Source organism: Brachypodium distachyon, chromosome 3, assembly GCF_000005505.3.
Source record: "Brachypodium distachyon strain Bd21 chromosome 3, Brachypodium_distachyon_v3.0, whole genome shotgun sequence".
In the NCBI taxonomy this organism is placed as follows: domain Eukaryota; kingdom Viridiplantae; phylum Streptophyta; class Magnoliopsida; order Poales; family Poaceae; genus Brachypodium; species Brachypodium distachyon.
This window is the reverse complement of record NC_016133.3, coordinates 630,622-644,137: the sequence shown is the minus strand read 5'-3', so window position 1 is coordinate 644,137 and position 13,516 is coordinate 630,622. Positions and strand designations below refer to the sequence as shown.

The 13,516-nt window shown below is 41.2% G+C and overlaps 1 protein-coding gene across 4 annotated transcripts; it reads left to right on the top strand.

Annotated features, from left to right (window-relative positions):
- Window positions 1-4,080: 4,080 nt before the first annotated feature.
- Window positions 4,081-12,560, top strand: LOC100830519 (lysine-specific demethylase JMJ25). 4 transcript variants are annotated; one of them, XM_010235380.2, is made up of 17 exons: window positions 4,081-4,222; window positions 4,791-4,844; window positions 4,940-4,990; window positions 5,105-5,155; window positions 5,249-5,422; window positions 5,759-5,889; window positions 6,086-6,185; window positions 6,519-6,648; window positions 6,955-7,018; window positions 7,095-7,857; window positions 8,519-8,848; window positions 9,713-10,504; window positions 10,588-10,660; window positions 10,767-10,852; window positions 10,988-11,107; window positions 11,250-11,320; window positions 11,955-12,560. In XM_010235380.2, exons 1-17 carry the CDS (start codon window positions 4,166-4,168, stop codon window positions 12,028-12,030), a joined length of 3,123 nt encoding a protein of 1,040 aa, XP_010233682.1. In that variant the 5' UTR covers window positions 4,081-4,165; the 3' UTR covers window positions 12,031-12,560. The 4 variants fall into 4 exon arrangements, 3 of the variants coding, with proteins under 3 accessions (XP_010233682.1, XP_010233683.1, XP_024317520.1); XM_010235381.3 differs by lacking the exon at window positions 11,955-12,560 and adding an exon at window positions 11,731-11,891; XR_002965098.1 differs by lacking the exons at window positions 11,250-11,320; window positions 11,955-12,560 and having other exon boundaries at window positions 10,571-10,660; window positions 10,988-11,023.
- The last annotated feature ends 956 nt before the right edge of the window (window positions 12,561-13,516 follow it).

The window sequence follows — 13,516 nt, the reverse complement described above, 5'->3', positions numbered from 1 at the left end:
CTTTAACATTCAGGGTTTTATACTTTTTCCAAGTTCTCCTTACTAACTTTGTTACACTTAAATATGTCAGATTAGAACACAATTAAAAAAAACCTACATAGGTCAGACTTAATAAATTACACTTTCAAAACCTAACACTTTGCGGTAGCAGTTTTCAAACTTAATTTCAAATGGAGATTTAATACCAGTTTGGACAGACTGAAAAATAAAATGGCCCGCCACTGCGGCGAAGCTGTAATACTTTAAAATCAGTGCATACTTAACTTCAGTTTTGTTATGGACCTAATTCTCATTTGTATGACTATTTTGAAATAATACAACAAAAAAAATGCAATGGATAACAAAAACATAGTTTCTTCCTGTTCTGATTTTTATATAGCTTCAATTGCATTTGATGTTCTTTTTTTCTGTTAGCAGAGTTACAAATATGATAGAAAATTTCTTCAATCTTCTTGAGGTTTATTAACAACCATCACAATGCATATAAAAAAAACTGAAAAAAAGACAGCTACATGTCAAGTGTCTACATATGAGTTTACTGTCTGCAAAAAAAACTTATCATCATGTAATGTCCCGATAACTTTACGAAGTAAGATTTGTATTCAATATACTCACCAGCCACCACACTTCTCACATTGGATCATAAATTCGTCTGGGTTATAAGACGTCTTACATACGTAAATCTGCCATGACATTAAATAAAGTTTAATGAGATAACATATTGAAACCACAACGAAGAAACGGTACGTTAATGCTTACTCTGCCACGTATTTATGTTCAATAATGGGATATATAAACTGATACATCAAGACTATAAACTTAGAATAATAACAAGTTGCACAAGTTCAAATGTTTACACATCCACTTGTTTAGGCACAAAGCGGCATGTTGCTGCTTTGTATTCAAAGCGGCAGATGAAATCTTCAGCATTAACAACATCAAGCTTTGAATATTTTTTTAATGATGTGCACAATTTACATTTTCCTTCGATGGTGTTACTATTCTGGATATCTAAGTGGTCAGATAAAAACACCTATAACGGCTAGAGATGGGGGCGCCTCCTGGGTCAGTCTGGCTGACCGCGGCTTCGCGTTGGAACCTGAAGTCGAGGGCAAGGGACGGGGTGAGGACGTCTCCAGGGTCTGCTCAAGGTGCCACGACTTCGTCATGAAAATGGTTTGACGTGAATCTGAGGCGGCGTGTTCGTTCGGGAGCCTTTGACCCCACTTGTCATAGAATGTTTTTTGCCTAATTTTTGCCCAAGGTGTGGTGAGCAATTTATTCGTCATACCTTAGGCGGTTTTGTCTTTACAAAAATTGTTTCGGTGGAATTAACGTGGAGATGGTCAGTGAGAAAAAAAAGTTGCCGCCGGGAGGGAATCGTGTAGTAATTTGTACCTGCCGTTGCAAAACTTAACCGTCCCGTTGTCCGTTGATGTGTTTTCTTATTTGGTCCTGATTTTTTTTCTTTTCTATATTTGACAGGCAGTATGCTCATTTTTTTTAAGTTCATTTCAAATTTATATCAGTCGTTTTCCCTGCAAAAATGGGTTTATGTCAGTTTTTAGGGATGGAGGAAAAATGCCCCCTGCACCTTTGTTCTCAACTTCTCAGGGGAAAGCGTAGAATCAACACCGTTAGCTCTATTAACTATCTGACCATGAAATGTCATATGGCACCTTATTCTCATGTTGCCTAGCTGTCGTATCTTGGCAGGTTGCTCATCCTATACATGATCAATGCTTTTATCTAACAAATGAGCACGAGAGAAAGCTTAAAGAACAATATGGTCAGTTAAAAATACTGATGTCTTTTGGAATTTGCATCTTTCCTCGGTACTTCATGATTTTCTATCTACTGCATATGCAGGAGTTGAGCCTCAGGCATTTAAATAGAAGCTTGATGCAGTCTTTATTCAAGACGGCAATGGATAGTCAAAATGTGGATATCCATGGATATCCAGCCCATGGATCGTGGATATGGATCGGGTTTTCGGTCCATTAATATCCACGCATGGATACCCGCCAACTCGTGGAGCAGGCACGGATATCATATTTGATCCATGGATACCCGGATTTATTAAAATAAATAAATTACTGACATGTGGATCCACTGCTCGATAGATGTACTCTTCCGTAAGTTTCATCTATTGAGGTAATTTCAGTAGCAATATCTTATTTTTGGATTATTATTATTTTTGTTGAACACAAAGTTATATATATATATATATATATATATATATATATATATATATATATATATATATATATATATATATATATATATATAGTAATCCAATGAGCTTTCGCATAGTTATGCATATAATTTTTTGCCGTGTAAACTCCGCCACACCTCAAAATTTATCCTGGGTCCGCCACAAATTTGAGTCACTTAATATTGGACGGAAGGAGGATATTGCATGTATACGGATAATCCATGGATACCCGGTGGATATGAATATGGATATTGTTTTGCATCCACGGATATTTTCGTGGATGGATAGTTGGTCTGGCGATGGATATGGATTTGGTCGACCCGTCCAGACCCGACCCGTTGCCATCCTGGGTCTTTATCCCTGCATGATGCCCCACCAAATCAGAAATTTGAAGGTATCATGTGACAGACACCGAATCAGCTGTCCATTTCCATTCCTTTAGTTACGTGTCATGGTTTTGAATCGAAACTGATTGGTATCATATGTGTCATTTCTCTTTTTATGAAGCTCTTTTTTTTTATTGGGCAGTCATGGATAAAGGTTGCACTTGACTTTGTTTCTCGGGAAAATGTACATGAGTGCACCCGTCTCACAGAATCCCATCTACATCCAAAAGGACATAGGGTGAATGAAGATAAGTTATAGGTACGCTAATATTCTTTAAAAAAAGAGTTCTTGTTGTATGTGAATAAAAATAGATTTTTTTTATCTGAAAAAAAATTAGGTATAGTTCAAACAGGGGTTGAAACTCAGCTGAATTGCTATGTGTGTGTTTGATTTCTCGTATTATCCTTGACCGCACCCGAGGTGCACGCACATTCCTCTTTGGTAGCATGAGTCACGTCTGGACTTGGCATTTGAGACAGAAAAGGGACCTCTAGGCCCGGCCCGGATTCAAAAATTGGGCATATCAACCATTTTTTTTATATGGGCTCAGCTTGTCCACAAAGGTGGCACCCGAAATACAAGCCATCTGCATAAATTCCGAGCTAGGGTTGCCACCCCTTGCATTCTCCATCTCTCGGCCCGCCTCCATCCGCCACTTAGCGCTCTCCTCCCCCGAGCTCTCTCTCTCACCCTACACTTGTTCGTCCGAACGACGAAATTTCTTGGGGCCATGAGTTCACCAAGTCGTCCGCAAGCTCATGCCGGCCTTCTTTCGCGGCCTCTTCTGCTCATCCGTCCTCTCCGACGACTTGTTGGTGGAGGCGAGTTTCCCGTGTCTTTGGTGTGCGAGATCTCCTCCGATTTGTCCTATTTCCTTTAGGCCGTATCTGGAAAATTTGAAATGGTGTGGGGTAATGGGACTAGGATTCGTCAATCTTGTTTTCTAAAAACATCCAACTCTAATTCCTAAACACGAATACACCGGAACAAAAACCAACTGCAAAGATCTCCGATAAATAAACTAAAGGTACAAAATTGATGCAGAAGATGTTCTTGATCGCAAAGAGAAAAATGCACGAGTTTTTCTTTCTTTTTGACGAAAAAAATAAATTCAGGTCCAATCCCATTCAGAAACAAATCGCATCCCAATTTTTTTTTACCGCGTGAGAGCCGGCGGGGTAATTTTCGATTCTTTTCACTTCACACCGTGCCGCCGCCGCGGGATCGCTGGATCGATCTCCAAAAAATTTCGAACGCGGTTCCCGCGAAACGGGAAGCAGCCGCAAATATTTACCTCTCCATTATTACCTTCCACGGTGAACTTGCGCCCTCCTCACTGACAGCCGGGCCCCGCTCGCCCCTCCTGCACGACTTACCGCTGGCGCCCACGGGATCCCGGGGTCTCTCGCTGACGGGTGGGGCCCTGTCCGCAGTGGCCGCGGTATAAAGAACCGGACCGTCTGGGTTCTTCGAGTCCAAGACCAGGAACCGACCGACTCTTGTGTCTTTGTTCTCTTCTCCGGCGATCCCGCTTCCGAATTCCGGCCAGCAGCCGCCGCAGGGATGCCGCCGAAGCGTGGGAGGGGAAGGCCGCCCAAGGACCCGGCCGCCGACGCCGAGGTGAGCAGCTAATTAGCTATAATTAGGTCGTCTCTCCCCTCCCCTTTGAGCTCCCCCCTCAAAGCCTCTCAAGTCGCCGTGGGGACGAAGGGAAGCTATGCCGGGTGATTTCGTTCCTCGGTGGTTGCTCGGAAGCGAGCGAATTTTGGGTTGCTGCTCCCCTTGTTGTTCGCTTTGCTGATTGTGTGATGTGAGCGTGAGCGTGAGGTGTTCGCTTATTTGGGGCAGTGAGTTGGAGAGTTAGTAATGGGGGATTTCTCTGTGGTTCCGTGGTCGAATTCGCAAAGCTGTGCTCCTTTTCTTCGGCTTCATTCGGAATCGAGCGATTACTCCGGGTTTTTTTTCGGGGGGGGGGGGGGGGGGGTGTTCCGGAGGCTCTATGGCTGTGGAATTTCTCGGGCGGCCAGGCCAGCCTCCCCGCTAGGGTTCGGTGGATTGGGGGGACGCTCAGTTTGTTCTTTCGGACTTGCTATTGTGAAGTACTCTCAAAGCATTTTTCTTCTTCTTTCAGACCAGCTTGCTATGATTCCTCTGAAAATGCTTTAATGGTTGTTGGTTGTGACCGCAGGAGAACGGTGAGAAGGAGTTCGGGGAGGAGATACCGCAGGCTTCCGGTGTGGTGGTCAGTAGTCCCCACGAACTTTTCTTCTCCTTCTGAAACACTCTGCATTTCTTTTCCTTCTGAAATGCTTAGTCATTGTTTTGTTGTGGTTGCAGGAGAATGATGAGAACAAGGAAAATGGGGAGATACTGCAGACTTCTTCTGAGGTCAGTATTACTATTTCCCTGCCTGTTTTTGCTTACATGAACTTCTTTTCCTTCTGAAAGAGTCTGCGCTGAGGTTTCTGAAAATGCTTAATCGCCGTTGGTCATGGGTTGCAGGAGCACGGTGAGAACAATGGTCAAGAAGAGATGCCACATACTTCTGCTGAGGTCGGTATATTCTTGCATGCATTTTTATGAATTATTTTTAGAAAATGACAATCGCCATAACGTTTCACCCTTGTGCTGTGTTTTGCATTCCAGGAGAATGGCGCAGATGAGAGAACTGAGACCTCAAAACCCACAAGAAAGCGCAGGGGGGATCCTCTTGCTGACCCCTCTTCTCTTGAGATTATGACCAGGCAACTTAGGGCGAGGCGCAGCGCTCTGGTGATAGATGTGCCTGTGCCTAAGGCCATGCCTAAGCCCAAGCCTAAGGTGAAAGTTCTTACATGTCTTGTTGATGCTACCATCTCTTCAGTTATCAGAATTCAGGAGTGGTGGATGAATGATCAGGACTGTATGTGCTTATGTAGTTTGTGCTTTATTTGTAAGAAAATGTTGAGTTGTTTGTCCATTCTTCCTATATCTGAGACATGCATATTCCACACTTTTTATTCACTTCCTATTCCTATATATGTACAGTACAAGCAGGATGAGCAATATATATATATATGCTTCAAGCCTTACATTTCAGAGGACCTGCCTGGATTGTAGGCTTTACCCCCAATATGTGCATGCATTATATAATTTGTTTGTTGCTGGAATTTGCAGAATACAAAAAGGATGGACGGAACGTCAACCATGTGTCATCAATGCCAGAGGAGGGACAAAGGCAGAGTTGTACGGTGTGTAGGCTGCAAAGAATATACGAGGAGATACTGTGTGACGTGCATGACTCGCTGGTTGGTGCCCTTCTTAAAGCATTTATGTTGATCACCTGATTTGGTTACATTTACCTGCCTGTTTCTGTACAGTGATAGTTCTCTTGTTTCTGTGATCTTTTATTTTGTAGTACTCCTCTTTCAGTCACCATCCCTTGTGTCCTTTTACATCGATGTGTTTGTTATCAAAATGGTCACTCCCTCGCATCCTGAACAGGTATCCTCAATTAACAGAAGATGACTTTGTGAAGAATTGTCCATTTTGTCGCAATAATTGCAACTGCAAGACTTGTCTGCGGAAAAACATAATACAGAAGGTATGCCTTATCTTTTGGGCTTCATTGCTAATTTGTTTCCTAGCTGCAGTGTGTTTGATACCCCTCTGCCTCTATAGTCTATAGACGTGCACAATCCCTGAAGCAACATGAAGGGGCAAGTAACATGCATTGCTATTGCTCTAAAATCATGTTTTCACTGTAGTCCGGTGTATAATCAATTTTTTTTTGTGTGTGGGTGTGTGATGAGCTGGCAGGAGTTCTTCCCATTCACTAAGATTATAAATTGTTAGCCACTAAGAATAAGAGCACATAATTAATTTTCTGTTAATTTCTCATGGTTTAAACCCCCTCCCCCCTAAATTTGTTCCACAGGTTGACAATTGGATCCCTGACAAAGATACAACTAAATTCTCTCTTCGAATTGCACATTTTTTACTCCCTTGGCTGAAAGACTTTCACTGCGAGCAGATGCTTGAGAAAAGTGTTGAAGCCACACTTAGAGGTATTATTATTGGCTTGCTGCTATGCTACCTTTTGAATATCTATTGCAAGAAGCTTGTGCTTTCAGATGTTAGCTCAGTCTCTGATACAAACCATTGAGCATTAGTGCATTACTTCCTCTCTTCTATTAGACATGTACTTGTACTACTATCTTTTGGTGTGGTAAATCAACATAGGTTTGTGCATTTTTGTTGTCCAATTTTTCAAAAAAAAGTGACTGCATAAACTGCAGGATGTCCTGTGATCCATTTAAGAATGGAGTAGCACTCTATTGCATCTGATATTCCTAATTTTTCTTCTATGACAGGCATTGACACGTGTGACGTGAAGGTTCCTCAAGCCAATGTTAATAAAGATGAGCGGATATACTGGTTAGTCTTGCTTTGCTTATGGCATGTGTGCTAATTATCTATTCCTTTATGTCTAATTCATAGTTTTCTTGAACAGCGACAACTGCAGGACATCTATTGTTGATTTTCACAGAAGCTGCAGCAAATGCTCCTATGATCTCTGCCTCAGTTGCTGCCAGGAGGTTCGTCAAGGTCTTACTTCTGGGTGTGGTACTGCAAGTGACCTGGTCCTTAGGCAACCTGTGGTAGAAGGCAAGAAGGATCTGCAAAAAGGTAGTGATCATGCTATTGTTGTAAGTGAAAGGTCTTCTTATGGGCAAAGTTGCCTGCTGAGTGATAATGCAGTGCCTGTTGAGGACAGTGCTCCTAGTTTGAAACAATGGAGGTTAGATAGCAATGGAAGCATACAATGCCCGCCAAATGCATTTGGTGGTTGTGGAGATTCTGTGCTTGAACTTAAGTGCTTGTTGGAGGAGAATCTTATTCCTGACTTACTGGTGAAAGCCGACTCAGTGGTCAACAATGAAACAGCGCTGGAGGTGGTAGGTTCAAAATGTTCTTGTTTTGCTGACTCTGGTGAGATGATCAATGGAATGTCGCGGAAATTGGCCTATAGAGAGAACTCCAGTGATAACTACATATATTGCCCAACTGCCAGAGACGTTCAAAATGGAGACTTGGATCATTTTCAGGAGCACTGGTTGAAGGGTCAGCCTGTTATTGTTCGCAACGTGCTTGAGTTAACTTCTGGGTTGAGTTGGGAACCAATGGTAATGTGGCGGGCCTTACGAGAAAAGAAAGACAAGGATGAGTATGAGCGGCTGGCAGTTACAGCTCTTGAATGCCTGACTTGGTTTGAGGTAACTGACATCATGATGGTTATTGATTTTCTAAATAGCGTTTCTATAAGCTACGAGTGACAAAACGGAGGTGGAGGATGACTAGGTGCATAGATCTTCTAAATTCATAATACCATGCAGAGTATCTTTAAAAAAAATAGATACTCCCTCTGATCCTAAATTCTTGACTCAAATTTTATCAAATATGGATGTATCTATTCTTAAAAAGCGTCTAGATACATGTAATATTTCGACAATAATTTAGGATCGGAGGGAGTAAGTATCTTCCACAATCATTAAATAGGTTCTTCTGTTTCTCTCCTGGTTTGAATCAATGAACATGGTTTCTTGAATGTGGCTTGTTTCCTTTTGCCATGTCTATATAACAGCATAAATGTATTATATTTGAATATTTTGCCCAATTCTTGTTAGTTGTTTCAACTTAGGTATTCAGATCACCTGAGTTTCAATGAATACGCATTTTTTTGTGCTTTGACACCAAAACAGTATTCTCATGTTCTAAAGGATTAGTGCCCCCCAAGTCAATACCTGGGTTAGGTAGGGGCTCTGTGGTTAGCTCTACTGAAATCAATTTCCTACGTTGCACTTACCAAAGGATCATTTTTATTCTGAAATGAATGATTCACAAGGCTACTGCTGATTTCATCTAACCCCGATGCAGGTTGATGTGAACATTCACAAGTTTTTTGAGGGGTATTCCCGTGGAGCTGTTGGTCCACAGAATTTGCCCTTGTTACTTAAACTTAAAGATTGGCCACAACATAGCTCATTCGAGGAGCGACTGCCACGGCATGGTGCTGAATTCATGTCTGCTTTGCCATTTCGTGTATATACAGATCATACATCTGGCCCCCTTAATCTGGCAGTGAAGCTTCCAAAAGAGGTTATAAAGCCAGACCTTGGTCCAAAGACTTATATTGCTTATGGTGTGTCTCAAGAACTGGGAATTGGTGATTCTGTTACGAAGCTTCATTGCGACATGTCTGATGCGGTAAATAACTGGAGATTTCTTATTCTTCCTGCAGTCCATATATGTAAATTTATTTGATCAACACCTTATTCATTTTGAACCTGAAATTGACATGCTTAACTTCCCTTGCATAGTATTTCCACACCTGTACCTTCAAGTTAAGGTAGAAATGAGACTTGAAAGTCAACCTCGTGTGCCCACCACCACAGCCTGTTGAGTTAGATACTGCATGATGATATTGATTGCCTATGGAAGCTTTTAGTTGGTTTAGTTTTAGTTTTATCCTGAATACCAAAGAGGTCTTGTTTGGCAGCATTAGTGTTTGTTTTTCCCGCGCGGAAGGCAGAACGTTTAGGTGCTGGCCGCATTCAATTTTGCATGCAAATGTGTGGGCGCCGGTGCATGCTCGGTGCTGGGCCCATGCATGCCCATGCATCCAATTGAGAGCCTTATGTTTGGGCCTTAATACTGTTAGAGACAGTCTTAACTAGCTATAGGGGCAGGTTGGCCTTGATTATTCCTGATATGACCTCTTTTGTGAGAAAAATAGAAAAAAACTTGTAAATTGGGAATGAGGGAGTTATTGTTTGTAGGCTTGAGATTGCTCTCGTTGTTTTCAATCAACGCTGCATCCCTTGATTTTATTTTTATGCTAGCCATAGTAACTCGCAATGTTGGACTGGTTATTGTTGACCATTTATCCAGAGTAAGCACTTCTGTTGGAAAAACTGAGAAACCATTAATCAAAATTGTGAAGATGTATTTGCCACATTCTTCACTGAGTTGCATCGTTGCACTATCCCCCTGATTTTAAGTCTTTGTATAACCTTCTGCTTTCTTTGTTGAATTTTACAAATTACTCTGTTTTCCCTATTGTACAAACAGGTCAATATCCTTACACATACTGATGAAATAAAGCTCAAAACACAAAGGATTAGAGCAGTTAAGGAAAAGAAACAGAGCTTGACCATGCATAAAGGCAGTGGAAATCTCCAAGCTTCAGGAACAGATCCTGATTGCGACATGTTGATGCCTCTCAGCGAATCAACCAAGGTGGCAAGACCTGAAGGATTTGGACATGGCTCAAGCATTACGCAGCCAGTGCCAGATGTTGTTTTACAGGAGCGGGAAGGTGACGTGATAGCTGATGAAGCTGAAGGAAACTTGACTGTGAATGGCCAATCATCCATTCAAGGCAATACAGATCCTATGGATGTTTCTTTTTCCATGGAGAAAGCAGACAAAACATTCTGTGATATCAATGGAATTGAGAAGGTCGGTAATGGATCCAGCAGTGACTATAAAAGTGAACCTCCTAATGATGTAGAAGGAACTTCTGAACCTACTGGTCCGCAAACACGCCACAAGCGACACTCAACAAAGGAATTAAAGGAAACAGGCACAGAAAGTGAGGAAGCAGATGAAGCTGAAACAAGCCGCAAGCGACGCAAGCGACGATCAACAGAGGAATTAATTGAAATAAGTGCAGAAAGTGGGGTGCCTGAAATTGACATAATTCTTGAGACAAAAGATGATGACCAATTTGTAGAGGAAAACCAGCCAGAGGGTGGTGCATTGTGGGATATATTCCGACGAGAAGATGTCAGCAAACTACACGATTATCTGATGAAGCATTCGGAGGAGTTTAGGCATTACAATTATGAACCAGTGAAGCAGGTGATTAGCTCTATTTACTATCTGACTATGGAATGCAATATGGCATCTTATTCTTACGTTCCATAGCTGTCGTATCTTGGCAGGTTGCACATCCTATTCACGATCAATGCTTTTATCTAACAAATGAGCACAAGAAAAAGCTTAAAGAAGAATATGGTCAGTTAAAAATACTGATATCTTTTTGGAATTTAACTGTTTTCTTTTGGAATATATGTCTTTCCTCGGTGATTTACTTCTTGGTTTTTATCCACTGCATGTGCAGGAGTTGAGCCTTGGACATTTGAACAGAAGCTTGGTGATGCGGTCTTTATCCCTGCAGGATGCCCCCACCAAGTCAGAAATTTGAAGGTATCATGTGACAGACATCGAATCAGTTGTCCATTTCCATTCCTTTAGTCCTGTCCCATGGTTTTGAATTGAAACTGATTGCTATCATCTGTGACATTTCTCTTTTTATGAACGTATTCTCTTGCTATTGGACAGTCATGTATAAAGGTTGCACTTGACTTCGTTTCTCCGGAAAATGTACATGAGTGCATCCGGCTGACAAAAGAATTCCGTCTACTTCCAAAAGGACATAGGGTGAATGAAGATAAGCTTGAGGTATGGTAACGCAAATGTTTATTGTGATTACATATTAGACTATTGTCTATACCATGTCGTTTTTGATAGCCTCAGAACTGCTACATTTCTCTTTTGACATTCTTTTCTAATTCTGAAATTATGTGTGAATCTGAATTGCCAGGTTAAGAAGATGGCTCTTTATGCACTGAAAGAAGCAATTAAGGATCTAACAGAAACTAAAGGCAATGAAAGGTCAGTCGCAACAACTCTCTGAATTGGTCTCAACCTGCTACTGCTTTCTGATTATCTTCATGTCATGATTGTGCTAATGGGTGTGTGCTCCAGTTATTTCATGGTGGCCATGTATTAACCCAGTGGGCAACTTTTTTTCTGCTTAATGTTTTCTAATCTTAATACTGTTTTGTTAAGCTTAGCCATGTAGGTTTGGTTTATCTGCGTACCTACTTTTTCTAGGTAACAAAATTTAAAAGTAATGTTGCGAAAGTGGTAATTGTTAAGTAATAATGGGTGTGTGTAGCCTTTACGCAATGCAATATTTTATACACGAAATCTTCTGTAGGGGTAGTACATAGTGTGTCCTGCTAACAGTCTTTTTGAAATGAATTAAAGGGAACTCCAATTGTCTGTTCATTATCCTGCAGAACTGTGGTTCTGGATGCTGTTAGAATATATTCTCAAAGATTCTAACAGCTCCTTTGAATATGCTGCATGTCATGATTTGGCAAGATTCCGTTTCATCTCTGTCAAAGTAGGTTAGATTTGATATATGCAACTCTCTAGTAACATATGCGTATGCGATTGTATATGTGTTCCAAAAACATTTGGGTTTTGTCATAAAATAATGAAGATGTTATTTTCTTACCAGCTGTAGTGATCCCGGAAATGGAAAAGCACCAAAAACATGCCGTGGCCGTGGCCGTGGCCGCCGAAGTAAAAGATGAGTCCGCTAGATTTTGCTGTCATCATTGCCTGTCCGCCCAATGATTTCTGGTGGCGGCCTGTTTTGGTTTAGCTCCAGTGTCCATATGTACGACATGATATATTTGTTGTTAACATTTGGAAGGAGCACGGATAACTAGAGAATCCTGTACCTGGACCACAGAACAAGCCAGGCAGCTGATGTTCCAGCTTTCTCAGGAGGACATATCTTCACCTGAGATATCGGCTGAAAGAGCTTTGTTGTAGGTGTTGTGCCTGGTGTTCCTTTTGATGGTGCCCTACTGATGATTACCTGTAGCTGTAGGGCTGTGAAAGCTGTAGGGCTGTGAAATTGAAAAGGCTCTCTGCTGACTTAGCTGCGGTTTGCCCGTAACCTAAATTACCTGGTGGTGGTGGTATTTTGCATGTAGTCTGAAGACAGGTTGATGTAACTTGTAAGGTGGTATTTTACAGATGGAAGCATGGTGTTGACCTCTGGTATTATCAGGTTGACTTAATTGGTTAAATCATTGCATGTGTTTGAGTTCATCCATCCTCCTTAATTAGTGTACTGGTCCCTTCATTTTCCCGTTTGTGCCGTACGTGTGTATTTGTTTTAACTTGCCCACTTATTGGTTTTGGGAGAAATTGTGTGCTCTTCTCCACCGGCTTACCTGAACATTGTTTATCTATGCATATTTTGTTTCTGTTCCACGTCTCTTGTGCATATATCATCTAAATAAACAGATTGTAACTTCCATGTCATTGCAGTTCTAATGTCAATATTGAGCTATCTAGCCACAGGTTTTGTTTTGAGATTCTGAAGAGATTGAGAGCTCAGATGTCCTGGGCTACCCCTTGGGTACAAATCTAAATATTTGAAATCTACAATATCATTCTAGAAGCACAACATCATACGTGTTGCAATTTAAGCCTTTTTTCTCTTGAGTAGCATTATTCATGGGAAGCGAAGGATTGAAATCAATATCAACTGGTGTACCACAGCTGAAGCCGAGGAATGTTACATCATCCACACTACACGATGAAGAAGAAAATGGCAATTCATAAGTCATAACACATCACGTTGCAATCCAAGCATAGATTGTCGAAAATCCTACTCCCTTCATCTCATATTAAGTGATTCAAATATGAATGTATCTATGCATAAAAAACGTCTAGATACATGTAATAAAAAGTCACTTAATATGGGACGGAGAGAGTATCAATTAGCAACGAGTTCACATCATGTTATCCTCCACTTCACACAAAAAAAACTCAATTTAATTTGCCAAAAAAAAACTCTTGGACACTTTCCGTCGTAGCTCTCTTGAGGTGGTTGAAACTTAGAGCAAAATTCCCGAACACATTTCGTAAAAAAAATTGGTACTCCCTCCGTTTCATAATTCTTGTAGCTCTCTTGAGGTGGTTGAAGCTTAGAGCAAAATTCCCGAACACATTTCGTAAAAAAAATTGGTACTCCCTCCGTTTCATAATTCTTGTAGCTCTCTT

What these genes read in the sequence shown, in the direction of transcription:
- LOC100830519 (XM_010235380.2), top strand. Translation starts at nt 4,166, where the DNA reads ATGCCGCCGAAGCGTGGGAGGGGAAGGCCGCCCAAGGACCCGGCCGCC. An exon ending in TACTGCAGACTTCTTCTGAG is followed by an intron (nt 4,991 to 5,104) that starts GTCAGTATTACT and finishes CATGGGTTGCAG; the next exon opens with GAGCACGGTGAGAACAATGG. An exon ending in TGCCTAAGCCCAAGCCTAAG is followed by an intron (nt 5,423 to 5,758) that starts GTGAAAGTTCTT and finishes TGGAATTTGCAG; the next exon opens with AATACAAAAAGGATGGACGG.